This window comes from Myxine glutinosa, chromosome 2 (genome assembly GCF_964187855.1).
Source record: "Myxine glutinosa chromosome 2, kmMyxGlut1.1, whole genome shotgun sequence".
NCBI classification, from domain to species: Eukaryota; Metazoa; Chordata; class Myxini; order Myxiniformes; family Myxinidae; genus Myxine; species Myxine glutinosa.
In genome coordinates, this window is record NC_136262.1 from 255,132,340 (window position 1) to 255,159,370 (window position 27,031).

Below are 27,031 nucleotides of genomic sequence, written 5' to 3' on the forward strand. Positions count from 1 at the left end.
CTACGGCATCAACCAATGTTTGAGAACTTGATATACGGTCAATTTCGACTTTGGGCAACATTGCTGGCTTGTTGTGGTCTGTGGACTGGTAAACAGCTATTGCTGTTCCATGGAGCATGTTCATACCGCAAGGCGTGGCTTCCAGAAAGTCAATGTTATCTAAGGCATACCAAACAAATGTATCCTTAACTAGCCAAGGTGGTAGGCAAAGTCCACCTACTGAATCCATTTGCTTTCTGACAGTATTGGCGATGCCAGTCTCAATTTCCATAACTTTGGAATAACTGATGCCAATGTCAAGCTGTTCCAACTTTGATACAAGGGTCTTCGATCTTGTATTCTTGTGCACGTCTAAGGCCAAGCCCACTGAAAGAGGAGTTTCGCAGAGGTTTCTGAAGTCACTCCCGAAGTGTTTTGGTGTAAACGACACCTGTCTGTCAGATTTGTAAGCTTGAACAAAGTGCTGTGCTAAAACGGAGGCACTTTGATCTACAGATGTTCTCCTTTCAGTTTGAATTGGTCTTGGTCCCTGGATGGCATGTTTGCAAAATGTGTACAACAGTGGAGGTGGTTCATAGTCTTGAAATGTCCCACGGAACTTCCAGTTGGGTGAATTGGCAATATCTCGTCTTACTATTGTGGCTGCTTTCAACAGGATCTTCAATTCTCCTGTGAGATCTTCTGTCTCTAGGGCAGTTGACAGAGCTGCTTCTTTTACTTTAGTTGGAAGAACTTGTTCAGGTTTAGTCTTGTCTGGTGGTCTGTTGAAGTGCACATCAGGGATGTTATCCAGAATCAGCTGCTTTAGGAACGGTTTGTACATTTGTTTGGAAGTTAAGGGCACTCCGTTTCCTTCTAATATGTTGATGTAAGTTGTTTGAATATCATTCATGTTCAAAGCAGTTTCTCTAGTTTTCAGTTAATTTGCTATTACTTCAAGTATCTCAAGGTCAGATATGGCTTGGCCAAAATTTTTTGCTGATCTGGGTTCCTTCGCTCTTGCAATGTCCCTCTTTGCTTTTACAAAGCAAGGTAGATGATATCTGATATCATAAGCAACTGCTGCTAGGGGATCAGTTGCTGCAATAACATTACTTAGCCTTGCCTTCAGATTTACATCATTTGTGTTTCGGCCAATTTCCATAAACTGGGATCCCATATTCTTGGTTGCAACATCATGGAGCTTGACTCTTGTGTCTTCAGCACACAGAACACATTTGATGTTGTCAGTATATTTTTCTCTTCTACCTCTCACGGACGTCGAAGGAGAATCCGCTGCAGAACAAGAAGTACGTCCTATCTTCTTCTGTCGTATGACAGCAACATCTCCCACTAATGCTGCCTTTTTGAATCGTGTCTTTGCCTTATCAATGTTACCTTTGTGTGTAACATTTGCATAGCATCTCTTGTGATAGGAAACACCCTCATTTATCAGTTGTTCTGCAGAAAAGTCCTGAACACAGGCATTCAGTTCAGCATAGTCTGTGTCTCCATATCCATATCGCAGTTGAGCAGAGTCAATGATATTCTGAATGGAATCTAATGCAGGTTTTGCTACATAGCTTTTGTAGTCAGCTTGCCGAACACCAGTCTGGCAAATAAAACACAGCTTGAAATCCACGGATTTTGGCCTCTTGTCGGGGGGAAGAGCTTCCATCACGGGTATCAACCTCACCTATAGGTTCAAATTAAGGAGAGTGAGGTATACATCATGATAGTTGTAGTGACACCATTTTAAAAAGATATCACTATTTGATGTATTAACAGCTTTTGATATTTGTTTCAGTAACACTATCAATAGTCTGGGATCCGAGGCCTGGAAATGTGTAAAAAAGTGATTTTGAAGTGACACCCCTGCTATAAAATGTTTGACCCCTAGATCATGTCTGTGGGGGTGTTAGCCACCAGAAAAGTGACTTTAGCAAGGTAGTTTGGATTGCGCGAATTCTGTAGGGACATTTTTTAACTTGGGGCGTCAACTGTAAAAAAGCAAGAAATTTAGGGGTAGGGGAAATTCAATTGACCATATATCCCATAATACAGGGGTGAGTGCAACAAATTACCACTCATTCTTTTTGTTATACAGTTGGCTTTTATATGAAACATGATTCAACGTGATTAGGCCATCCATGAGGTCAGCAGAGGTCAAAAGGTCACGGAAAGTGGGTTAAGCTAAAAGTTTAGCTCCTTTAGTAAATAAAATCACATTTTTCCTACTTCAAGCTCAATATAGCCAAACTTTTACACCCAAAATATGTTGTTTGTACCCCTCTGATGTTTTTGGGAAAGAAATGCCCCGACTGAACTTAACTTACTGGCATGTATGTCACTTTAGATTTGCATAACTTTTAAAAAATCACCAAAATCGGGCATTCACACTGTCTATTTGCATGGTCCTCTTCAACATGTTTTAAAACGACAAGTCATACCACATACTGTCTGGAAAAGTGTCATTACCTCTATTTACTCATCATCATCACCGTCATCAGTCAGAAGCCGTCCACATTTTTCTCTGTCGCCATTGCAGGCACATGCAATGATGCATGGTACTCCAGCTTTCGCACAAGGGCAATTCCTCAGGCAGTTCGGTTTCTTCTTACATTTGCAGTACTTCAACTTCGCAGCAGAAGGCTTTGATGGCTTGCTCTTCATGACAGGAATTAACCTGTCACCATCCACACTCCTGCCATACTCTTCAGGTGGAAGAAGCACTGGATTGCTGAGTGAAGCTTGCTTGTATAAGCTGATCTGACAAAGGCTCCTGAGAACGTGGAAGTGAAAAGCATCTTCTGTTGGAGGAAGGGAGCGCAGATCTAGTTTGCTAGATGCAAACAAGTGGGCGCGGAGCTTATCCAGGGATGAATACCCTGGCTTGCCGTAGAGATCACAAAAGAAGCTTCGTGCTTCAGTTATCACCTGATCATGTGCAGAAGGTCCGGATTCATGTCGGATGAAATTGGACAACGCTGGCTGTTTGTCAACATGCTGGAGTGCGACTTTCACTGCTCTCTTCTTACCCCGTTTGAAAGGATAGCTCACCGAATCACAACCTGACAGAATGTAGGAGATGAGCAGTGTGTCTGTGAGTGCCAATACGTCCTTTCCAACTGCTTTGGCCAACTCATTCACCAAGTCATGGATGGGGAGGAACAGATCATCCTTTTCCACCCATAACTCAACAACGTTTGTCAACCGAGGGAAATGATACATTGACAAGACGATATCTGTATCTGTAGCCTGAATGACAACTACGCTGTTGTCACAGCTAGCAATGTGAGCAAAGATTCTGGTGTCTGCCTCCTCGTGGTTAGGGCAGTACAGCTCATCAACATTGGTATGTTCCGTCTGCGTCACACAAGTTGCCTGGGTGTTGACCCCAAGGACCAGGCAGAAGCCATCAGGCCAGGATGACTCCTGGGACCAACGTGAAGCAAGATACGACAGCAGATTGGTCTTGTTACAAGGGTTTGACAGGAATGTGTTCCAATCAGGGATTTTCATGATGTCCGCTGGAACAAACTCTGGCAAGTTGGTATTTGACTCCCTCCCGTCTCTGGCGTTCATCCCCTTTTAGACTCTTTAACCCAAAATCATATTGATCGCCCACGAAATGCACTTCAGTGCAATGTCTGGGTTTCATGTTCAAGAGTTTGTTCCTGTACCTTTCCTGAAGTTGGTCAAATGTACTCGAACCAAGTGTGTTGAACCGCTGGATGAATGCCATTGCATCGACTACATAAACTGCATCAGATGCAGAAGGAGGCAACTCTTTTAACGGTTTCCATGACTCGGCAACCTCTGCCTGTACAGTGGCTAGATAGTTGGATTTGCAACCTTTGCGCATGGAAAATCCATTCTTCTCTGGCTCAAACAACGAGGGAGTCAAATACCATTCGTAACTCAAGCCATTCGTAACTAAATGCCTCAGTCCGTGCCTCATCACTCAGGTCCTGTGCGAAACAAAGTGCCCTTGTCACTGCACACTCCTCTATGATGACTGCTTTCACAGTGTCCATCTTTTTCTTACTTTTCTTCAGATGCGTGGCGAATGTTTCTATCTTCGGTTGGACAATCTTGTCTGCATTCGTCGTCGTGGCAGCATCCATTGCCTCCAAGCCTAGACGTTTGGCATCTACCAAGGTAGTTGCTGCAAGAATCTGACCTGTGGATATGTTCATTAGTTTATCTGTCGCAAGTGAAGGATCGAATGGGTTTTGCATCTTCTCTTCCACGGTCCGTTTGATCTGCAACACGGCTTCCATGTCGTCTTTCCTCAGCTTCTCGTGGTGGTCAGATTGCGGCGAGGCCATGTGTGCCATCTGTTTTACACTTTCAGAGACAGAGGTCATGAACGGTAGAGCCTTGATGTACTTTTCTCGTGCTGATTCAGACTGTGTTATACCCTTAAAGAGGCTTGTTTTGCCTTCCCTATTGTAGGTCTGTTCAAGGGCAAGGTCTGTCCACACACCATTAAAGTCTCCTGCAGTCTGGTGAACTGTGAATTTGCCAGCTGCAAACTCCTCGTGCACTTCTGGTGCTGTTTCTGGAAGCTTTTGCATCTCACTGAGATAGATCGGAAGGCAGGACATGTACTTACTATGGCCGGAAGCAATGGTATAGGGTAGCATATTCTGCACCTCTTGTAAGTGCTGTTGCCATAGCCCAGCTCTCTCAGCATGGATGTAACGCCTTAGGATAAGCACCATGTCTATGTACATGCTCCAAAGATAGGCTGTCACTCCTAATCCCTTCTCAAAATCTCCCCAGAGCGACTCCAGTGACTCTAGGCATTTCATGACTTCCTTCATGAGTGCAGCAAATTCGTCCTTCTCTTTCCTGTCAAAGGCATTTCTAAGACTTTCAAGCAGAGACGAAAGCAAAGAAAGTGTCTCCTCAGTCTTCTCGAACAACAGCCATTTCTCAAATGCCTCCCACTTCAGCATGAACAATGCCTCACTCAACCATGAATGATAACGGACCATCTTATAATAATCTTTTCCTGCCATGACTTTATTGGCTGTACCTCGACCACAGATATCACTAGAAACCAGAATGTCCTCTATGCCACTCTCCATTATGAAAAATCCAATAGATCCCAAGACGTTCTGGGCAATATGGAATCCTCCAAGTCGAACAATAACATCTTTGTATTTTTCCGATTCCTTCCTAAACAACCCCTTTACTATGTCATATATCGCCTGGTCACAAGTCACCACCGTCTTAGCCTGACCCATCTTAAGACTCAAGGAGACAAAGTAGTCCAATGAGGTCTGGACTACATCTGCGTTGGTTGGGTTTTGTGGAAGCAATGGTCCATAACCAATCTTTGTTTTCTCTGTATGTTGCCCAGAACTGTATTCAAAGAAGCTGCTCCATGTCAGGCTACCAGTGTCCTTGTCGTTTTCACCCGTCATCAACTGTGTTGGATACATCCTCAGTAGGAACCAAACGATGTTTTTGTCAGCTAGAAAGCAGGCTTCCCCCTTGTCATCATGAGGAAGTTCAATATCACGTAATGACCTAGCCTGTCTTCTGTCCTTCAGTGTCAGTTTACTACTTACTGGAACGAATTTGTCTGGTTCACTGATAGTCAGTTTCCTGGTTTTCTTAAGGGGCACTGCCCCCACTACCTCCCCACTTCCTTCTCCCTCAAATGTGAACTGATAAATTATATTTGTTGTAGCATCAAAACTACCACCATCTTGTGTCTCTGAATGGAAGTTTAAGTTATCCAATGCATAGTGGGTAAAGTGTCCTGGTGTGATGTTTGTTGGAATGAACAACCCTTCCCTTTCTTCTCGTTCAGAAACATCATTGGCGGCTGTTGTGATGTGTCGCTGAGCAGTGGGATAACTGATGCAGTGTCCAAATTTGTTAATCATTGTCACAAGGTTTTTACTACGTGTTTGCTTCAGAATATGTAGGGCAACACCGATGTGTTTGGGAAGTGGCTGCCTGCTAAGACATCCTACAATGTCCTGTGCCAAATTCAGTACCTTCTCTTCATCATCTTTGGTAAGCTCGACTTTGCCATCTTCACCGAGACACTCATCTCCCTCTGTTAGTAACCATGCCAAGTGATTGTACAATGCGACCGGGACTTGACTAGAGGCACCTTCATATGGTATTTCAATTTCATCACTGACTGGGATTGCACACCCTACCTTTCCGAATTTTTCTTCTCCCGAAGCTGTGGACGAAGCCGTGGACGGCTTCTGACTGATGACGGTGATGATGATGAGTAAATAGAGGTAATGACACTTTTCCAGACAGTATGTGGTATGACTTGTCGTTTTAAAACATGTTGAAGAGTACCGTGCAAATAGATAGTGTGAATGCCCGATTTTGGTGATTTTTTAAAGTTATGCAAATCTAAAGTGACATACATGCCAGTAAGTTAAGTTCAGTCGGGGCATTTATTTCCCAAAAACATCAGAGGGGTACAAACAACATATTTTGGGTGTAAAAGTTTGGCTATATTGAGCTTGAAGTAGGAAAAATGTGATTTTATTTACTAAAGGAGCTAAACTTTTAGCTTAACCCACTTTCCGTGACCTTTTGACCTCTGCTGACCTCATGGATGGTCCAATCACGTTGAATCATGTTTCATATAAAAGCCAACTTTATAACAAAAAGAATGAGTGGTAATTTGTTGCACTCACCCCTGTATTATGGGATATATGGTCAATTGAATTTCCCCTACCCATAAATTTCTTGCTTTTTTACAGTTGATGCCCCAAGTTAAAAAAACGTCCCTACAGAATTCGCGCAATCCAAACTACCTTGCTAAAGTCACTTTTCTGGTGGCTAACAACCCCACAGACATGATCTAGGGGTCAAACATTTTATAGCAGGGGTGTCACTTCAAAATCAAATTTTGAGGTCTCGGATCCCAGACTACAATGTAGAATCAAACTCGTCATAATAAGTATCCAATGTTGCTGCATATAACTGTAACTACACTTAACAATCCACCACTAACCTGGCAATAAATCCACTACGTTGTGTTTTGTGCTTGTCGTCAGGGCTTCTACCCATGGCTTCTTATCAACTTTGATACGAGATGCTTGTTCAAACTTCTGAGAAGGGGAGGAACAGGGTTTAGGGCGTTCTAACCTACAAGTATAACAGCAAATGTGTACATAGGACAACTAGTGTTTAATGCACTACAGATATAATACAATATGACAGGAATCAGTACATACCGTGGATGTATAAAAAGGATCATTGAAGGTGAAGGACCATTGCCCGCCTTTACAGTCAATGCAAATTGTTTTCTGCTATTCAGTTTCTCTTGTTTTGTTGCTTAAGTTTCTGGTTCATTTTCCAATACTACTCACTAACCTGGCTACTATCAAAACGCTTGTTCAGATACGGTATATCTTGAGTGGGTAAGGACTCCTACCATGGTACAGCTAACAACTTTTTTGCTTGCTAATCTGTCCTGAACTTCAAAATCTGGGGATGGACATGGTTGACAGCATAGTAACCTAAAATAGAAACAGTGCTTTGTACATTAATGTCAAGATTATAATCAATATTGTAATACTGGTAGAGGATGTAGACGTTTTCACTCACTCAAATAATAAGATCGGCCTGTGTTTCTAATGGCAGCCATTTAAAAATTCAAGATGGCTGCCATCCACCGTTTTCAACAAATCAGTAACATATTTCCCCAACGGCTAAGCATTGCTTGTGCGGGTATTACCACCAAATGGACCTTTTCCATCATTCACAATTTGTGTTATCAAGAACATTAAGTTTTTGTACTGTGGTTATTTAAGAAGTGGCGGCCATCTTGGATTTTTCCACCATTTTGAATTTGACTGCCATATTGAAATTAATTGTTTTTGAACTCCTTGGTATTGAAATTATGGGTATTATCATTAATTTGGACCTCGTACTGTGTTCAGAATACCAGTTTTAATGGAATTTATATATTTTGGCGGCCATCTTGGATTTGACACCCTTAATCCGTTTTAAAAAATTAACAACCTATTTTTTCGAACATGTGACACCCCAAAGACAAGGAATCAAGTGGAATTTTGCTTTTAACAAAAAAAAAACACGACAGCCATTTTTAAGACAGAGCAGCCTACACTAGATGGGAGTGGATACCTACCCTGAAAACTTGCTAGATTCATGATAGTTTTATATAATTGTTTATTTTTAATTTTGGACTTTAACTTGTAGCGATGTCGGTGCAGGTGTGTACCGATGAAAGTCACTTCTTGAACGGACTTTTTGAAAAACTGCCATCAGGGAGACGCTTTCGTGCAAGGAGGATGAAGAACAACATTCTCAGTCATTTGTACCATGTGCAATTTAAATGCTAAATTCAAATTCCTAGCCATTTTGCTGTTTAGTCCATCTTCCATATTTTATATTTTATATCTTTTTATTTTGTTTTGTTCTTCCCTTTGTGTTTTATGTTTTTATGATGGTTAACTTGGTGTCACAAAATAATAATTTCCCGGAATATAGGACAATAAAGATTATTATTATAACTGGAACAACGTCGTGCAAGGGTGCTCCAGATTTACTTTTGTTGGTTTATGTTAGACATTACATTATTTACAAATAATTTCAAAAGGTGTTTCTCATAGATACAGGGTGTTTCAAAAAGAGTGATACAACTTTAAACGTTTATTTGCAAAGAAACAAAAACCTCAGGAACGTGAACCAAACATGTCTTGAAAGCTTATAACATGGTATTTTCTATCATTGATTTGCTATTGCAGTAAGTCACTGCTAGAGTTAGTGAGAGGCCAAGGTCTGAAATTGGAATTTACCCAAAATCCTTGTAATTGACGTTCTCAATGTGTGCCCCTCTTAGGCCCTTTCAGGTACCTCTCAGTGATCTCAGGTGGTTCTGCCCCCCAGAAAATGTTGTTGTGGTTGTTGATGGCACCGTTCAAGTGGAAATGTGCTTCATCACTGAACGACATCAGGTTGATCCAGTTTGGGTACCGCTCCATCCTGTCACTGAGACAGTTGCACATATCAAGTCTCCTTATGGCATAAAAAAAAAAAACCAAAAAATGAAATTGAATTGAATATTGAATGAAAATGAATGAATGATCGTTTTAAGGCCATTTTCTCCGCTAGAGCGGGGGTTAGCCTTGCGGGCCCCATGACAATCATGGTTCCCTGTTTGAGGCAATGTTTTTATGGCCGGATGCCCTTCCTGACGCCAACCCTTGGTCACGCTCTTACGATGCGCAGGGATACGGTGTACCTATTCTAAACCGGGGTACACACCGGGATCATTCATCCCAGCGAGCTGGTACTCAATTTGCCGACCTCGGAAGGATGACAGGCTGAGTCAACCCCCCTGGCGTTAATTTAGTGATTGATCGGGATTCGAACCCAGGATCCTAGGATCCCAAGCCGGCACCCTAACCGCTAAGCCAACACCAGGCTAGGTGTTGGCGCATAAACATATCGACTCAGGTTATGCCCAATAGAGATGATGTATGGGAAAAGTTTCAGTTCCTTAGTGATGATACGCCAGACTGATGTTGGTTTGATGCCCAGCTCCTGGAAGCGCCGGCGGTGGGACTTCTTGGGACTGTCCACTGCAGAACCAAACATGGTGTCTGTGTTGGCTTGGCTCTTGGTTACTGATGTTGGCCTGCCACTGTTTCCCTTGCTCTGGTTGTGCACTGTACCCTTGTGCTCAAAATGTTTCACAATATGTTGAATGGCACAATTTGTCGGTCCATTACATGTTCTGAGGTTGTATTCCGGCAGAGCATCCAGCGGGTGTCTACATATGATTGTCTCATGCCACTGAGCCACCATTTTTGTCTTCTGCTCCACTGTCAATGGCATGGTTGAGCTATGGAGCTAGAAATCCCAGGGAACAAATACCACGATAACACGACCAAACCCTGAAAAGGAAATAGGTCAAAAAACAAAGAAATGGCAGGAGGTCAAAGTTGTATCAATCTTTTTGAAATACCCTGTATTTTCACATTTATTTGGAATAACATGACTAATCTTGCTCATGTAAATAAGTAGTGCAAATTAATAAGCGAATGTTAAGAACTTGTCCTCTGCTGCTCACTGCTCCTCTGCCTTTACAGCAAGTTCAGCGCGATGAAGCGTACAGCTGGGTCACCAGATTCTTCCTCAGCAGCCCAAATGGTGTTTGACCAGTTTCAACTTTGCTCACTTTCCTCTGTCAAAACTGATGTTCATCAGGTCTCACTACAAGAACCTGACAGGTCAGGGCATGCAATGCACTATTCCTCTAACTTGTCAAATAGCTGCTGACCTCAAAGTAGGACACCGTACACATTGGTATATCCATGGGCAGGATATGATGTTTTATTTACTTTTTGATGTCTAAATTAAAACCTTTGACCTGATTCTTAAATATTATTTGGGGATTAACTTGTGTAAAAGTTGTATTTTGCAGGTTGAAAAATGATTGTTCATGGAGAATTATTTACAAACCGGTTGCGATAAATATGTTGAAATGTGTTCACAGAGATCAATACTTAAAAGTTAATAGATAAGGAAGTTTACATCACGGAGGCACACTTTGTACTGAATGTCGTGTTTTTTTCTGTTAGAATCATGACAGTCAAATATGCCATGAAAACACTTTCAGAAGCTCCTCATCTAATAATTCATTTTGTTTTTACCAAAAACCTTTCTTCCTTTTTATTTAGTTTTTGATTAGCGGTTCAATTTATTTAACATTTAACTTCCCAACAATTGAAATATTTGATGGTTCATGTCTATTGATAAGTTGTTAGTGACGTCCAGCAGTTTGCTTCCATTCCTGACAATGCACCATCCTCATTATGAACTCTATTGAATCAGCTTATAAAGGTTCACCCACTCATAAGTTCGATTTTCTATTCATGCACCTAATTTTTTTTTTTTTGTATACAAGATTGAGGCTCGTGAAAGAGCTAACATTAATCACACAAAAAGTCAAACCGACAGAAACCAACACGTAAAACAAAATAAGGGGAGCGATAGAGAAGATGGGGAGAGAGGGCGAAGGACACAAACACAACATTTGAGAGCAGGGACATGAGAACTGTGGGAGGGAGAGGGCTTGGGGGGAGGTGGGAGAGGTATAAAACATATGGACACTGCAAGGACTTCCAGGAAAGAAGTTGGAATTTCGAAAAAGTGTATCTGGGGTGAATTAGCGGGGGAAGAAAAGATCAATGTTTTGGATGGGGGAAGATAAGAGATGGTGGTGAACAGCTGTTTTAAAGACCTGGAGGGAGGAGTGGGATTGAAGGGAGTGGGGGAGTTTGTTCCAGAGGCGGGAGAAAAGGGGAATGAAAGAGTGAAGGTGAGCAGAGAGCCTAGATTTTTGCAGTTTAGCCATAAGAGGGTTGCTGGCAGATCTTGTGTGACCTGTAGGAATGTTTGGGGGACAGAGCACAGAGAGAGCTGGGGGAGCAAGGCCGGAGAGGAGTCGGTAGAATTCAGAAAGACCACCAACCTGCCTGCGGTGAGTGAGTGAAAGGCCCTCGGAGTTAGCTTCATCACAGAAGATTCCAATGATTCTGAAAGCTTTGGTTTCAACAGCGTGAAGTCGAGCTCGGTGTGAGGCAGGAGCACCGGCCCAGAGGGGGGAACAGTATTCCATTGAGCTGCGGATGAAAGCCTTGTATGTGGTGAGGAGCTCAGGTGTGCCAAGGAAGGACTTCGCACGACGGAGGACGCCCAGTCGGCGACAGGCTTTGGAGGCCAGCTTGGAAATGTGATGTAGAGGTCAGCTTGAATTATGCTGCCCTCTGATCATAAACAACAATCATATATATATATATATATTGTTACGGAACCCAATGTCGGCCTATGGTTCCCCTTTGAGGGGGGATTAGTCCCCTCGTTTGTCACTGACCGACGGGGTCCCTGAAGCTGCACCGCGACCTCCGGAAAGGCCGGTGAGCAGCTTCGTTCACGACCGCGGATAAGATGGTAATTTGCCGAGCGGATGGCAGCCGCGGCCCGAACCGTTAACAAAGACTAGACCCGATTCTGAACGTTGGCCAAATCGTGCCACAGGTATTCAATTGGGAAAAGACAAAGACGACGGATGTGAAGAAGAAGAAGACAAGAGGTAGGAAATACGAATAGGATTTATTACTATTTACAACCAAAAGAAACCAAGGAGAAGGAAGGATAATAAAATAAAGGCAGAAAGAGGGACGGATCAGAAGGACACAGTGAAACTTAGCTTACCTATGCAGTCTTAATTAATACCCAGGACAGAACAAACAAAGACGGACTCACACGAATGGGGAATTTGCAGGCAGGAATGGAAGGACTGGAATGGTTTGGGACGGCAGAGAAGGGGAGGAAGGCACGGAGCTGGCTGGAGCTTGACGGCCACCGATGCCACCGCAATCTGGCTCCCGCGGGGTAACGGGTCGAAGCTGCCTGGTGGAGTCAACGCTGCTTGTGGAGCCAAAACTGCTGGTGGAGCCAAAACTATGGGTGGAGCCAAAACTGCTGGTGGAGCCAAAGCTGCTTCTCTGGCTCACCTCAGGACGCGTCTCCCTTCTCTCTCCGAGGGCTCGTCTCGACTCATCTGCCGTCTCTGGCGCAACTCTTAGAACTCTCTCAGAGGCTTCCGCGCACGCTTATATAACGCCTCGGGCGATCAAGCCGCCGGCCTCCAGGAAACGCCCATCGGGTCGCTCTCCGCAGTCCTATTGGTGGGCACGGGCTCTCTGGCTCCACCCTTGATGACGATGGGTGGGCACGCCCTTCTTCCCCGAGCTGACCACGCCGTAATGGCGGCAAATGCAGTTGGCAGTAGAGGCTTTGGGAATGGGAATGAAAGGGGATCTATCTATTTGAATTCGGTGCAATGGAGTGTCAATGAATGGAAGACACAGCCTTAACCTACATAGAATAAGGAAATAAACTACCAACAAGGAGGAAATCTATGATTGGTTAACGTGATGGTATATGACCGAACTAAGGGACGCCCTTTGACCTTTATACACAGAATGGAGGCAGGAGGGTGGTCTTTACAATTCATTACACAATAAAAAAAACTCGATTCTCATATCCACAACAATATATATATATATATATATATATATATATATATATATATATTGTTGCGGTTCTGAGAATAAAGGATAACCCCCCTCGTAGGTAGATGCACCACAACATGTAGCCTCGCTGTCGTATAGTTATTTCTTAGTAAATGTAAGGTAGTCTCCTTTCCTGTGTTAGTTTTGTGTTGAGTAGGCCAGTGAGTAGGCCTCAATTGGGCTAGCATGCCATGTGCTCGGCCTGAACAAGTCTGGCAAGGCCGAAGGGCGAAGCTGCAGGAGGGAGTGGCCGGTAAGCAACGAGCCGCCTATCAGAGCTCGAGGGGAGTGGCTCACAACGACGATGAGGAGGAGCCTGGAACATTCGGGTAGGGCTGGGGCGGAGCTATAAAACCCTGCCCCGAGCCCCCCGCGGCAGAACGCAAGGAGTGAGAACGCGCAGGAGAGAGGAGAGAGGAGAGAGGAGAGAGGAGAGAGGAAGAAAAGAAAAAAGAAAGAGAATCGCCCAGCCCCTGAACAAGTCGAAGTACTTGCATTGAATCGCCTGTTATCGTCATTGTACATGAACTTTCCCTGTGCCTTGCGCTTGAAAAGATGACCCATTCTGGGCCACAGACGCGCGACATCCTTGCCTGCGCTCCCTGCACGTGCCGTGACCACCAGAGGGCCACCCCGGGCGAGCTGTCCGGGAGCAACCAACGGCAAGGCGCGTTTGGCACGCGAACTTTCTTCCTCCATTTCCCCGTGTGAGTGAGTGGGCCCTGTGTCTGGGAATTAAGTTAACATTGTTTAAGCATCTGCTCTGTGTCCCCTTTCCTTTATCCTGATCACTGTACATTATAATAAATTGTGTTCTTCCTCTGATTTGACCGTTCCCGTCCCTTCCATTAATTGGCCTGGCATAGTACGAATAAAACCACTCGAATCGGGTTCCATAAAAGTAACGGCACGGGTCGCGTGATACGCACACCGCTCGTGCGTAATCGATTAGCGTGGCTTGTGCGAGGTCCGGTCCCCGTTTTCGTGGCAGCGTGGGTCAAAGGTACGTGCAGCGTCGACGTGATACCTTTTTTCACGCTTGCTGCGGAAGTGGCGATTCGACCTCGTGGACACGAAGACCCAAGGGGAAAAAGGGGTTTAATCCCCCCTATATATACATATGTCTATACTCAGGTTCAGGTTCGGTAGATGATGGCAACCCCACTAGCCACTGGCTAAGAAAGCTGAAGTAAAGGTTCGGGCATTCCAGCCCTCATGGACAGAAGAGTGGGGTTTTGTTTTTCAGAAGGACCATGCTGTGTGTACTTTGTTTTGAAAATGTTGTTTGTCGAACGTCGTGTTAAGCGCCATTTTGAGACAAAGCACGAGAAAACTTTCAAAGATCAGGCAGACAAGGCAGAATCCATCAAACGTGCCGTGTCCAGGTATGGGAAGCAAGCCAACACCCTCAAAATCTTTGCCACTGCTAAAAACCATGTGACTGATGCAAGCTATCGCATTGCTCATTGCATTGCGAAACGTGGAAAGCCATTCACTGATGGCGAATATATTAAGGAGGCTTTTCTTTGTAGCTCAGAGGTTCTGTTTGAAGGCTTACCAAACAAAGACCCAATCAAATCAAGAATAAAAGATATTCCCATGTCAGCTAGAAGTGTTGAGTGACACATCAAAGAAATGGTAGAAAATGTCAGCACGCAGCAAATAGCTGGGTTAAATGATGCTGTGGTATTTAGCATTGCACTTGACGAGAGCATGGATGTGAATGACATACCACGTTTGGCAGTCATGGCAAGATACTGTGATTCGACTGCAAGAGAGGAACTCTGCTGCTTAAAGCCAATGTCTGACACAACAAAAGGTGAGGACATAGCCAAGGTGCTTATGGAACATTTTGAGGAGCAAGGGATTGACATCAGGAAGATTTTTGCAGTGACAACAGATGGTGCCCCCGCCATGGTTGGGAAACAGAGGAGAGCTGTCAGATTAATTGAGGAAAAAGTCGGTCACGCCATCATGAAACTCCACTGCATAATACACCAAGAAAACCTCTGTGCAAAGATGTCAAATTCAGATCTTAATGAGGTTATGACTATGGTAGTAAAGGTTATTAAGGTCATAGTTGACTTGTTGTTGTTTTCTTGTTGTTTGTTGTTTTCTTGTTTTGTTATGTATTATGTTTTGCACTCTGTCAAAGCGCCTTTGGGCTTCATGAAAAGCGCTATACAAAATAAATGAATTATTATTATTATTATAGTTAAGCAATCTGCTCTGACACACCGACAGTTCTAGTCCCTGCTCAAGGAAATGGACTGCACATACAAAGATATCACTCTCCACTCAGTGGTTAGGTGGCTTCGCTGCGGAAAAGTTTTGGAGCAGTTTGTCAGCTGCTTTGATGCCATCAAGGCCTTCCTGACTGAAAAGGGCCAAAACTACCCAGAACGAGAAGAGGGTTGTGAAACTTGTGTTTCTCATGGATATTACGGGACACCAACGAGCTCAATCTCCGACTGCAAGGTGCAGGGCAAACTGTTTTGGACATGTTCGACACATGGACGGCTTTTGTCGGCAAGCTAGCAATCTTTTCAAGCGATGTTGCGACCTCCACTTTCCGCTACTTCAGACACGTAAGGGAGCTGTCCTCGCAGCACAGCATCAGCACTGCTGAAATATGCAAATACATGAGCGAGCTTGAGTCGGAGTTCACAACACGATTTGGGGACTTTCAGAAGTATGGACCCATGTTCTCTTTCTTGATCAAGCCAGACAGCTTTGATGGACACGAATTGGATTTATCTCTGATAGACTGGTTGGATACACAGGACATGGAAAGGCAGCTGATTGAGATGGAGAGTTCAACACTGTGGGTGACGAAGTTTGCAGAGCTACGGAAACAACTAGAAACCACGGCAGTGCAAGATCACGGAACCTGCATCTTCACTTGCTGGACATCCGTGCTGAAGAAGTTCAGCTGTCTCTGGAACGTTGCACTGGCTTTGCTGTCAGTCTTCGGGTCAACGTACCTCTGTGAGCAGATATTCTCACACATGAAGAACGTGCTCAGCCCCTCCCGCAGTCGTTTGACAACCGACCACTCCGAAGCATGTTTGCAACTTAAAGTTACTAACTACAACCCCCAGATAATGGCGCTCAGCAAAGGAAAGCAGGGCCAGGGATCACACTGACTGGTAGGCATCTGTGTATTTGTAGTACACATGGGTTGCATATGTAGCTGTTTGTCCATCTCTTTTTTTCCAACTCAGATGTGGATGTTTTCATGAGGATGGCAGCATTCTTGTATAGTACTGGTATTTCTGTTTGATACACTTTATTCTCCCTTTTTGACATTTGTTCCCAATGCAATACTTTGTAAATGAGTTACTGAAAGCAGTGTTTTGAAATGGGGTCCGTGCATATAATTTGTAACCTCATGGGGGACAAATTTTACAATGATAAAATGATCATTACAATGTCCTGATTATGAGAGATAAATGTTTCTTTAAAATGTTCCTATGCATGTAGCCTATATGGATGGAATAAAATTCCATGTCTGTTGGAATTTTTTTTGATGTGTCATAATTAAACTTAATGTTAAACTTAATGTTGATATGGCACACTAATTTACAAGAACATTTCAAACTGGCACTTCATGTCAAAAAGGTTGTCGACCCCTGCGAGTCTATAGTGACTATAGACAGCAGTAAATGAATGTCTATCCACGAGAACTGAAGGATTTCATTATGAGGGTCATTATTTAATATTTATAGGGAAAGATCCATACACAGATCCACTCAAGCATGCCATTGCTGATCAAACAGGTGCTTGAAGTGAAGTTCCCGTTACATAATCGGCCATTACAATTGAAGAAACGTGTTTGTAAAGCTGCACATTTCAAAGAATGAAAGTGATGTTTATTTTGATGTTCAGTATATATATATATATATATATATATATATTACGTAATGACTTGCGGTTGGGAATAAAATCAAATGAATCCATTTTTAGTTCTCCAACCTTTAAAGAGCAACAAACAACTGCTGGACGTTTCGATCAGCTACACGGACAAACGTGCATCCACTGACCTTTCTCAAGAGTAAAGCAAAACAACTCTATACCCTCCCTTATATAAGGGAAAAAGGGGGTGGGGACACTGAACCACCAATCAATGCCCTTCTGGAACAACTTCTGCCATTAAAATTTAAACCATACATCAAAACCGTTGCACCACTGAAACCACCCTTGGGATGTCGCATCAAAACAACCGTTAAATCACACGTTGAATCAAACAAAACGTAGCATAATTCAAATAAATCGATGAAAAATAAACATGATTACTTGATTAGTAATAATTTATATGTTTGGTGACGCAGTTTCCCTGGTATGTTTCCGCATGAGAGGGCCAAGCGCTAGTGGTAAGTCCACAGAGGAGGTGTTGGATTTAAACGCAGTATTCAACTAGACTGGATGATATGATGTTTTGTAGCCTCTAAAGGTGGTTCTTCTTAGCCTCTGTGCGGATGACCTTGGTGGAGCTATCTGGGCGGATGTTCGCTTCTTCTCTCTTTTGGTGCTTTGACTGGTTCGATGACAGGCCGTGGCTCCCTGCGAAGTGTGAAGCTTGCAGCACTCTGAATCTTAAATCGTGTCAGTTGCCTATACACCCCGCAAATAAAAGTATGTCAGAAGAATGTGCTGCATGGTTGGAACAACATCGCCTGTTGGGCAGGTACTCTGCTAGTACAATGAAATGAATCATTAATCTTTGAAATTGATCAGGTGTTTTTCAGTCGAGTAGGTACATTTAACCACTGCTCCAACCATTTTGATTTCACTTTTTTTTTTTTGCCCAAAGGAACCATCCAAACGTTGTGCAACTGTTGCATCCTCCTGGTTCAGTCAAAGACCTTTCTGAAGATTCCAATGCCTTTTTTGCTTACAGCCCCAGCCGTAATGCTACAGTAAGTTGTTGGACTGAAGAGACAGGAGCAGGATGCCAAAGCAATTGTTCGGTCATTTTATTGCATTGTCTGCAGCAGAAAGTTATTTTTATAGATTGGAACTTCATTTCTACTCAAAATTATAATTTTAACCATCACCAACCAAAGTAAATTATCAATGGCTCATTGTGCCCCTTGAGGTATTTTGAATACGTGATTTTGCTTGTTCTTCAAGGGTGTGCTGGTTTATGTAAACTACGGACGTTTGGAGGACTTTGAGGTCTTGCGTACAAAACTGGGTTCCCAACTCAATGGCAGCATCGTATTGGTCCGTGCTGGAAATATAAGCAGTGCTGAGAAGGTAGGATGAAAAATGCTGTTTATTTTTTGAATGAAACTTGGTGGGGTTACTTTCAGCAGCCATGTGATTATTTTGTGGAGAATCAAGTTTGAAGGTGGATTTTAGGTACCTTGGAATTACAACCTTTAAATTTAGCTTCTACACATTTTGAGAAATGATGGGAAATGGCCGCTAGGGGGCGATTTCAAATATGGCCACCATGAGTGAATTGCCTGTCTTGGTATCTTTGTGTTTTGTCTACAGACTCTACACAGTCGACCAAGGTGTGTATTATGGGGATTAAATGGTTCTAAATCGAGTTTTCATACTTGTAGCAGTATGCACTCAGAAATACTCAGAAAATCACTCAGAAAATCCTACAGCACTCAGAAATACTGATATTAATGCTTATATTCGTTTCTTACAGGACCTAATACAGCAAAATGGTTAGTATACAACAAACATTGAATATTGAGGACATTAAGCTCACTGAAACTGGTGTGCATCACTGTAATGTGACTTCTAACATTTAGTGTTTCAACTAAACTTGAACAAGGTGTACTCGTATCTGTATCCCAGCCTTGCCCCGATGGTGAAGCCGGAGTTTTGGGTTTGGCATAATTCATGAACACCCACACTTGATAGTTGGCTCTTGAGATATGAAGATAAAGTCAGGTTCTGGTGGAAGACAAGAGGTAACCTTATTTTTCATCGTATTTCACTTGATGGGACGTGCTTGCCCAAGAGAATGTGTTTGCTTCTCATCATAGACACAACGTAGAGTGAAGTGTTCCAAATCCCGAACTTTAGCCACGTTGACCTGAAGTTCAACCCCGAGGCTATATAAAAGGGATCGTGCATCAGGAAGAACAATAATGTTTTTCCATGGCGTAAAATCCAGATACGCAGTCGGCACCTGTGAAGATATGCAGTTGAATGATTATTGCGGATACATCTTTCGTGCAAAGATTCTTGCAATCATATATCTTCCTCTTCTTGTACAAATGCAGTGGGATTGCAACCTTTGGGAAACATGTGTTGCCAAAACTATCACATCAGTATCTTCAGCGTTGACAAGAATAGCTGGACAGGGGTCACTCTGATTGAGATGGTGTACATGGTAGAAAATTCTGGAGTCTGCCTCAGCCTGATGACATTCTACCTCAGTTATCTCTGCACTTGTCCTCAAATTAAAGCATTGCTCTCTGAGTGTAGATTAACTCCTTATCTTCATGTGGGATGATAAGGTGTTTGAAATCATGAAAAACAATTTATTGAAGCCTGACTTCATTGTGTGGATTTGTGAAAAATCTACTGAGTTCTTGTGAAAATGGAAGCTTATGAAACCGCATTGATGATGTTTTTCCTGCCTCCAATGAAATCCCCAGCTCTCCGTTTGTGTCCACTGTCCTTTATTGAGTTGTTCAGATCATAACGGTCATTTATTAAACTAGGACGTGCCCGTACGTGGGTGCCCGTTCCTTGCCAAAAAAAAAAAAAAAAATGTCTTCGCCCATGCATGCATGGGCGTGCCCATGGGCCCATGGGCGTGCCCGTAAGTGCGTGATGTGACCGTACAATGAATGTATCGTCCCGACGCCGCAGCTCGGATGGCGCTGCAGTTAATCGGGCCTGTATCAGCAGAGTTATTATAAACGTGTACTACAATCGATCGTACCTTACAACAATCAACACAGATTGCAACGTCAAATAAATGAATACGCTCTCAAATGTGCCGTCCGAGGCAGCGTCTGCTCGCCACGTTCAGCATCAGTACGTCGTCACTATGACTATCCGTAAGTCCGGAAGTGACGTCCTCATTTGACTGTCCGGAAGGTCGCATATCGCAGTTACGATGAATCGCAAATTAGTTTTAAAACATAGTTTAACGCCAACATAGCGCCAACATAGTTTGCCAACGTGAAATAAATGAATACGCTCTCAAATGTGCCGTCCGAGACAGAGTCTGTTCGCCACGTTCGGCACACGTGATAGCTCGCTGCTCTCTGATTGGTTGAATCGTTTTTTGGACATAGCTCGGTAACTACTTCTCCGATTAATATGAAACCTTGAAAAGGCACATCCTCGGGTCCCCAGCAATATACCTGGCAAGTTTCAAGTATATCGGACCCGTGGTTGTCGAGAAACAGCGAACACAGACAAACACACAGACACACAGACAAACACACACACACACACACAGAGATTACTGGAATTATAGATAGATAAAACTCTGTGGCCACAATGTGCCTCTTTGTGACCAAAGCGAACATTTTCTGTGCATAGTCACCCCACGTGTATGACCATCCAGCTTTTCTATGTCTTCCTTTGGATGGAGTTGACAGACGCCAGAGATATCTCATATACCAATTCCTCGATTTTGCACATGCTGGTGATTTTTAACTTCCACAAAAGTCATCTTGTCTTGGTTGTGATTTGACTATGTTACATGTTCCTCCCCGACCCCCTGGTCACGGTGTACCTCCGAATCCCGAGAGGAGCCACGGCAGAAAAATTATGTTATTCTGTGTTAGAAATCAACAGTGAAACCACACCAATGATTTTAAACGAACAAATGTTGTATTAAAAAATCACACACAGGAATAACGGTACAACCAATAGCAATCCAGAGTGCACTCTATATATCTTATGATGGTACCATCAACTAAAGTCAGATAACTCACTGCGCTCCAAGTAAGTGAAAAAGGACACTCCTCAATGTCTCTATAACCTTCTCCAAGGCGAAGTTGATTCGCTCCAGCGATCGCTAGACCGATGTCCAGTCGAAACCCGAATCCCGCTGTCCAGTCAAGACCCGAATCCCGCTGTCCAGTCGAGACCCGAATCTCGTACAGATGGCAATGGCAGTCACACAGCCGAAACTGTAAAAAGGCGCCCTCCAGAGGAGCACGTTCACAGCTCAATCAGCAAACCGCAACGTAATTGGAGACGACACGGTCGCGCACACACATCCCCGACAGACGATAGGATGTTGAGAAGAGCTGACGCGTAGCAAAACCTTTGTCGGTGAACGAAGCACGAGGTTCAAAATGGCCGACGGCTCTTACTTGAGTCGATGCGACCAGGCAAGGATTCGTCGGAATCTCAGTCTAAACCTGACTACGCAGATTTCTCAATCCCAGCAATAATACCTATCGCAGGATGTGCTTTCAAGGAACTCAAAATTCCCTCGCGACCTTCGTTAGACAACGCTCACTACGGAGCTCGACGTCACGCGTCTTGTCCGACTTTTCTCGCCACGCCTCTTCTTCTTTTCTCTTCGTCTTCCGGTTCGGTTTCCTGTATCCTTTAAAGTTGACCTTTTTAACTTTTGATAACTATTCATGAACAATAAACCTTTTGAAGATAATAAGAGTACATAATATGAGAAATATGTCAAGTGGGTGAAAACCACAACAACGGGAGTGCCGAATCCGTAACACTTCCCCCCCCTCAAGAAAGAAAGTTTGAACACAGCGAAAAGTTTCTTTGCAGGCACACTCTTTAAATAAACAAAAGTAAACTCACAACCACATCAATTCCCGTGAGCAACAATCAAAATCCCCCAAAAATAAAGCAACAAAATTTCACACAACCCACAGAGATTTCCAAAGTTAATTCACTCTTGACAAAGCATCAGCCACGACATTGACCCTGCCCTTTACATGTTCAATTTCCCAGTTGGATTCCTGCAAAGCCAAACTCCACCTCATCGCCCTCTGATTTACTTTTCGTTTCTTTTGAATGAAGGTTAAGGGGTTGATCAAAAACCCAAAGGCCAGCAAATCTATAGCACTTTTCCCGGGAGGCCGAGCTGAAAGCCAAGTTCCATGGTGTTTGGGTGGTGAGGCCTGGAAGTATTCACTACATGGACGCCTTTAGGAACGTGGCGTTCACGGTTAATCCGTGTAGGAATCTTGGCTCAGCTGCTCCACAGCATTCAGTGCTTATATTCTTTCTAACTTTCATAATAATCACGGTTGGACCGCTTGTCACTGTAGTCACGTGAATAGCGGTCTCCTGCTCGGCCACTACCCTGATACTCACTCCTTCGGGAGCTGCCGTAACTCTGGGAGCCTCCATAATAATATCGACTGCGGCCACCACCAAAACCACTACTCCCACCCCGGGAGCCATATCCACCCCTGAAACTACCGCCACGTTTTCCTCTTCTGTAGCCCCCTCGAAGCCTATGGCCTGCCTTCTCTCCGGCTATGGTCTGACCATCCAAATCCTTGCCATTCAAATCCTTCTCTGCCTCTTTGGCGTCCTCTGTGTTTTCAAACGTGACAAAGCCAAACCCTCTTGACTTTTGCGTTTCCCTGTCTTTTCTCAGCCGCACTTCCAAAAGCGGTCCATATTTGCCGAAGACAGAGGTCACAACCTCTTCCCTTGTTTTGAAGTTCAATCCACCTACAAAGAGCTTGCCAATATTGCCTCCATCCCTGCCTTGTGTGGTGTTATTTTCCATACAAGGCTTTCTAACAACCATCGGGTTACCAGAAACTTGACCACCGGCCAAATCATTCCCGATAACAAAAGATACTCCCTCCCAAAAGATACTCCCTTCTACAGGAAGAGTGGCTTGTAAACCTACGGTGACCGGTCCTGACACCAAATCAGACTCTAAATGGATGGCATGAAGTGGAGCTCTATCACAGCCACCAATCCCCTGTAAACGAACACTACCACCAGTTGCTGTCTTCTCTGACAATGGTAAAATGCCTTCAAGCATTAACGATTGATGTGCTCCTGTGTCCCTCATTACCCTAACAGGTCTCTGGTTAGTCGAGTCTCCATCCAATGACACAAACCCCTCTGAAATAAATGGTTGGTAACCCTTTTGAGGGCGATTTCTCACATTTGCCATGGCATTCGGAGTTGTACTAGTCTGACTCCGCTCCTCATTGTTCCTTTCCAGGGCATAACATTGGGACCTCACGTGTCCACGTTTATTGCAAAAGCCGCAAGTAGGTCCGGCGGAGAAACTCGCGGTCTGCCTCGAGCCCCCCCGGAAGATAAGTGTGCCTTGGAACTGTTGTCTTCTGATCCCTAAAAGTTGCGGTATCAGATTTGTCCTCATAGTCATCTCGAGGCCGCCCCCATGAATTTTCGTTCTCCGCCCCGGATGTACCATAGCTCCCCTGGCTAAGTCTAGGCGAAAAGCTAGGTTTGTGGAACCCCATCCTGTGTGTTAATGCATAGTCATCTGCCATGGTTGCTGCCTCATACAACTTTGGTACCTTCCTCTCATCCAGATGTACTTTAATGTCCGCGTGGACACACTGTTGGAATTCCTCCACCAGGATCAATTGTCGCAATAGTTCGAAGTCTTTCCCAACCCCTTTTGAATCACACCACCGATCAAACATGGTTTCTTTCATTCTGGCAAACTCCACATGGGTCTCACTCTCCCTCTTCCTGGCATTCCGGAATTTTTGCCGGTAAGCTTCAGGGACCAGTTCATAGGCTTTCAGAATGGTTTTCTTCACTATCTCATAATCTGCACATTGGTCAATCGGTAAAGCCAAATAAATATCTTGAGCTTTACCCACCAGAACACTTTGCACTAACATGGTCCAGGACTCCTCAGGCCATTTTAGCATTCGAGCCACTTTCTCAAAGTGTAAAAAAAAAATTGGCTACCTCCTTTTCATTGAAGAGTGGAACCAGCCTCACATGTCTGCCAACATCCCAGGTGTTATGACTCGGTGTCGAACCAGTCGGCATGGATGGTACCTCTCCCCGTTCTTTCATTAAATCCAGCTCCTTGAGTTTAATTTCCTGCTGAAGCTCCATGTCACGTTCCCTTAACTCCCTTTCGGCTTTTCTCTCCTCTGCTTTTCCCTTTTCTCTTCTCTCTTCGATTTCCCTTGCAGCTCTCCTTTCCTCTGCTTGTTCCTTTTCTCTTCTCTTCTCCGAGTGCTCTTTCCTGTTTTATTCTTCTTTCCTCGAGTTCTCTTTCCTGTGCTGCTCTTCTTTCCTCGAGTTCTCTTGCAACTCTCCTTTCCTCTGCTTTTTTTTCTCTTCTAACCTTTGCTGGCTCTGCAATTGCATCTCCAGGTTCCGGAGCTCCACATTTTCTTGTTCCTTGCGTAACCAATCCAAGGCTACCTCTTCCCATGTTTCTTGTCCCACCAGAGATTCTATCACCAATCTCTGCATCTCTGCTTTCTTCATATTAGCTCGGACCTCCAAGCTAAAATGTCCGGCCAATACCAAGAGTTACGATTTTTTTAATGCTTGGAACTGTGCCTCACTAGGGGATGCCGCAAACTTTCCTGCGTCAAACACCACGGTGACTATCCGTTAACACCTGTTAACCTTAACTCAAAAATTTTCAAATTTTTGTGAAAAATTTGGGAATGTTGGAAAAAATTCCAAATTTGGGAATTCTGGGAATGTTAGGGAATTCTATCCCAGACAAAGACCCAATTACGAGCCCCCGAGTCAATTGGACGAGCCCCCAATTTCTGTTACGTGTTCCTCCCCGACCCCCTGGTCACGGTGTACCTCCGAATCCCGAGAGGAGCCACGGCAGAAAAATTATGTTCTGTGTTAGAAATCAACAGTGAAACCACACCAATGATTTTAAACGAACAAATGTTGTATTAAAAATCACACACAAGAATAACGGTACAACCAATAGCAATCCAGAGTGCACTCTATATATCTTATGATGGTACCATCAACTAAAGTCAGATAACTCAATGCGCTCCAAATGAGTGAAAAAGGACACTCCTCAATGTCTCTATAACCTTCTCCAAGGCGAAGCTGATTCGCTCCAGCGATCGCTAGACCGATGTCCAGTCGAAACCCGAATCCCGCTGTCCAGTCGAGACCCGAATCTCGTACAGATGGCAATGGCAGTCACACAGCCGAAACTATAAAAAGGTGCCCTCCAGAGGAGCACGTTCACAGCTCAATCAGCAAACCGCAACGTAATTCGAGACGACGCGGTCGCGCACACACATCCCCGACAGACGATAGGATGTTGAGAAGAGCTGACGCGTAGCAAAACCTTTGTCGGTGAACGAAGCACGAGGTTCAAAATGGCCGACGGCTTACTTGAGTCGATGCGACCAGGCAAGGATTCGTCGGAATCTCAGCCTAAACCTGACTACGCAGATTTCTCAATCCCAGCAATAATACCTATCGCAGGATGTCCTTTCAAGGAACTCAAAATTCCCTCGCGACCTTCGTTAGACAACGCTCGCTACGGAGCTCGACGTCACGCGTCTTGTCCGACTTTTCTCGCCACGCCTCTTCTTCTTCTTTTCTCTTCGTCTTCCGGTTCGGTTTCCTGTATCCTTTAAAGTTAACCTTTTTAACTTTTCATAACTATTCATGAACAATAAACCTTTTGAGCTCTTTCACGAGCCTCGATTCAGTATACAAAAAAAAACTACCCCCGCTAATTTCGGTCCTCTTGTGTTTTATACCTCTCCCCCCCGCCCTCCCCCTCCCACACCTCCTGCCCCCAAGCCCTCTCCCTCCCACACTTCTCCCTGCTCTCAAATGTTGTGGTTGTGTGCTTCCCCTTCTCTCCCCATCTTGTCTTCCGCTCCCTCTTTTTGTGTGTTTTGTTTGTCTGGTTGATTTGTTTGTGAAATAAATGTTAGCTCTTTCACGAGCCTCGATTCAGTATACAAAAAAAAAAAAAAAAAAAAAGATAAGAGTACATAATATCAGAAAAATGTCAAGTGGGTGAAAACCACAACAACGGAAGTGCCGAATCCATAAAACTACATTTCACATAGTACCATTTGGGTGAAGATAGCCAAAGGCATCTCAGTCAGGTGATACTCCCTAACGTTTCCCAATTCTAGCTTGGAATGTTGTGCAACTCGGATTAAGCTCGCCATTGCTTTGGTGTCCATCTCCATGCCCTCGCTGTCTGAAGAATTGGAAGAGGAAGTCTTGGAGTCGAGAAAGCTTCGTCGACTTCTTTTTGATGTGGGTCTAATCATTTATTTTCATTTGACAGGATTCGTCATAAAAGTCAGTAACGAGCTCGGCTTTCCTGTGATGTAAATGTGTTTGTGCAATGGGCTGGTAGCAGCAATGGATCCAGAGGATGATTCTCTGACAGCAGGTTGATCTTGAAGCTGTGCATCGTCACTTGGCTTCTGTTTTCACCTTGTCACTTGGGCATTTCGCCATCTAAAGTTTTAATTTACATGCCTGTGCATCAGTTGTCCTTTGGGCCCCGCATTCCAGTCCATTCTGTGAAATGTGTCTCCGAAAGTATCAAGATCGACCCAGTTCCATGCCTTCAGTTTCAGGTTTTCCCATACCGATATATACCTCAACTCCAATAAATCATCATCTTGTTTTTCTCTCCAGCATGAAATACAATTCTGTCGGTGTTTTCTCTTTCACCCACCTTCATCTGGCCGTGGCTTGATCAGTGGTGTTGATTGAGGCTCACTCAATATTTAGCTGCTCACTGAAATACAAACTTTATAGTTTTAGCTAATTAATGAAAGCACCAATATCAGTATTTGAGTGTTGTAGCTTGCTATGAGTATGGAAAATGAATTTAGAACCATTAAAAACCCCATAATACACCCATTGGTCGACTCTGTAGACAAAACACCGAGATACTCAGACATTTAATACTCATGGTGGCCATTTTGGAAAATGCCCCCTAGTGGCTGTACCCCATCATTTCTCAAAATGTGAAAAAGCTAAATTTAAAGGTTTTATCCCAA

The 27,031-nt window shown here is 43.9% G+C and overlaps 1 protein-coding gene across 1 annotated transcript in view; it reads left to right on the forward strand.

Annotated features, from left to right (window-relative positions):
- The first annotated feature begins 9,474 nt into the window (after positions 1–9,474).
- The window catches only part of TFR2 (transferrin receptor 2), a 55,191-nt gene continuing 37,634 nt past the window's right edge, over positions 9,475–27,031 (forward strand). The window contains exons 1-3 of the mRNA XM_078772439.1: positions 9,475–10,229; positions 17,893–17,998; positions 18,213–18,338. Of these exons, the coding sequence (XP_078628565.1) occupies positions 10,102–10,229; positions 17,893–17,998; positions 18,213–18,338 (360 nt within the window). The 5' untranslated portion in view covers positions 9,475–10,101. The remainder of the gene's footprint in view (positions 10,230–17,892; positions 17,999–18,212; positions 18,339–27,031) is intronic.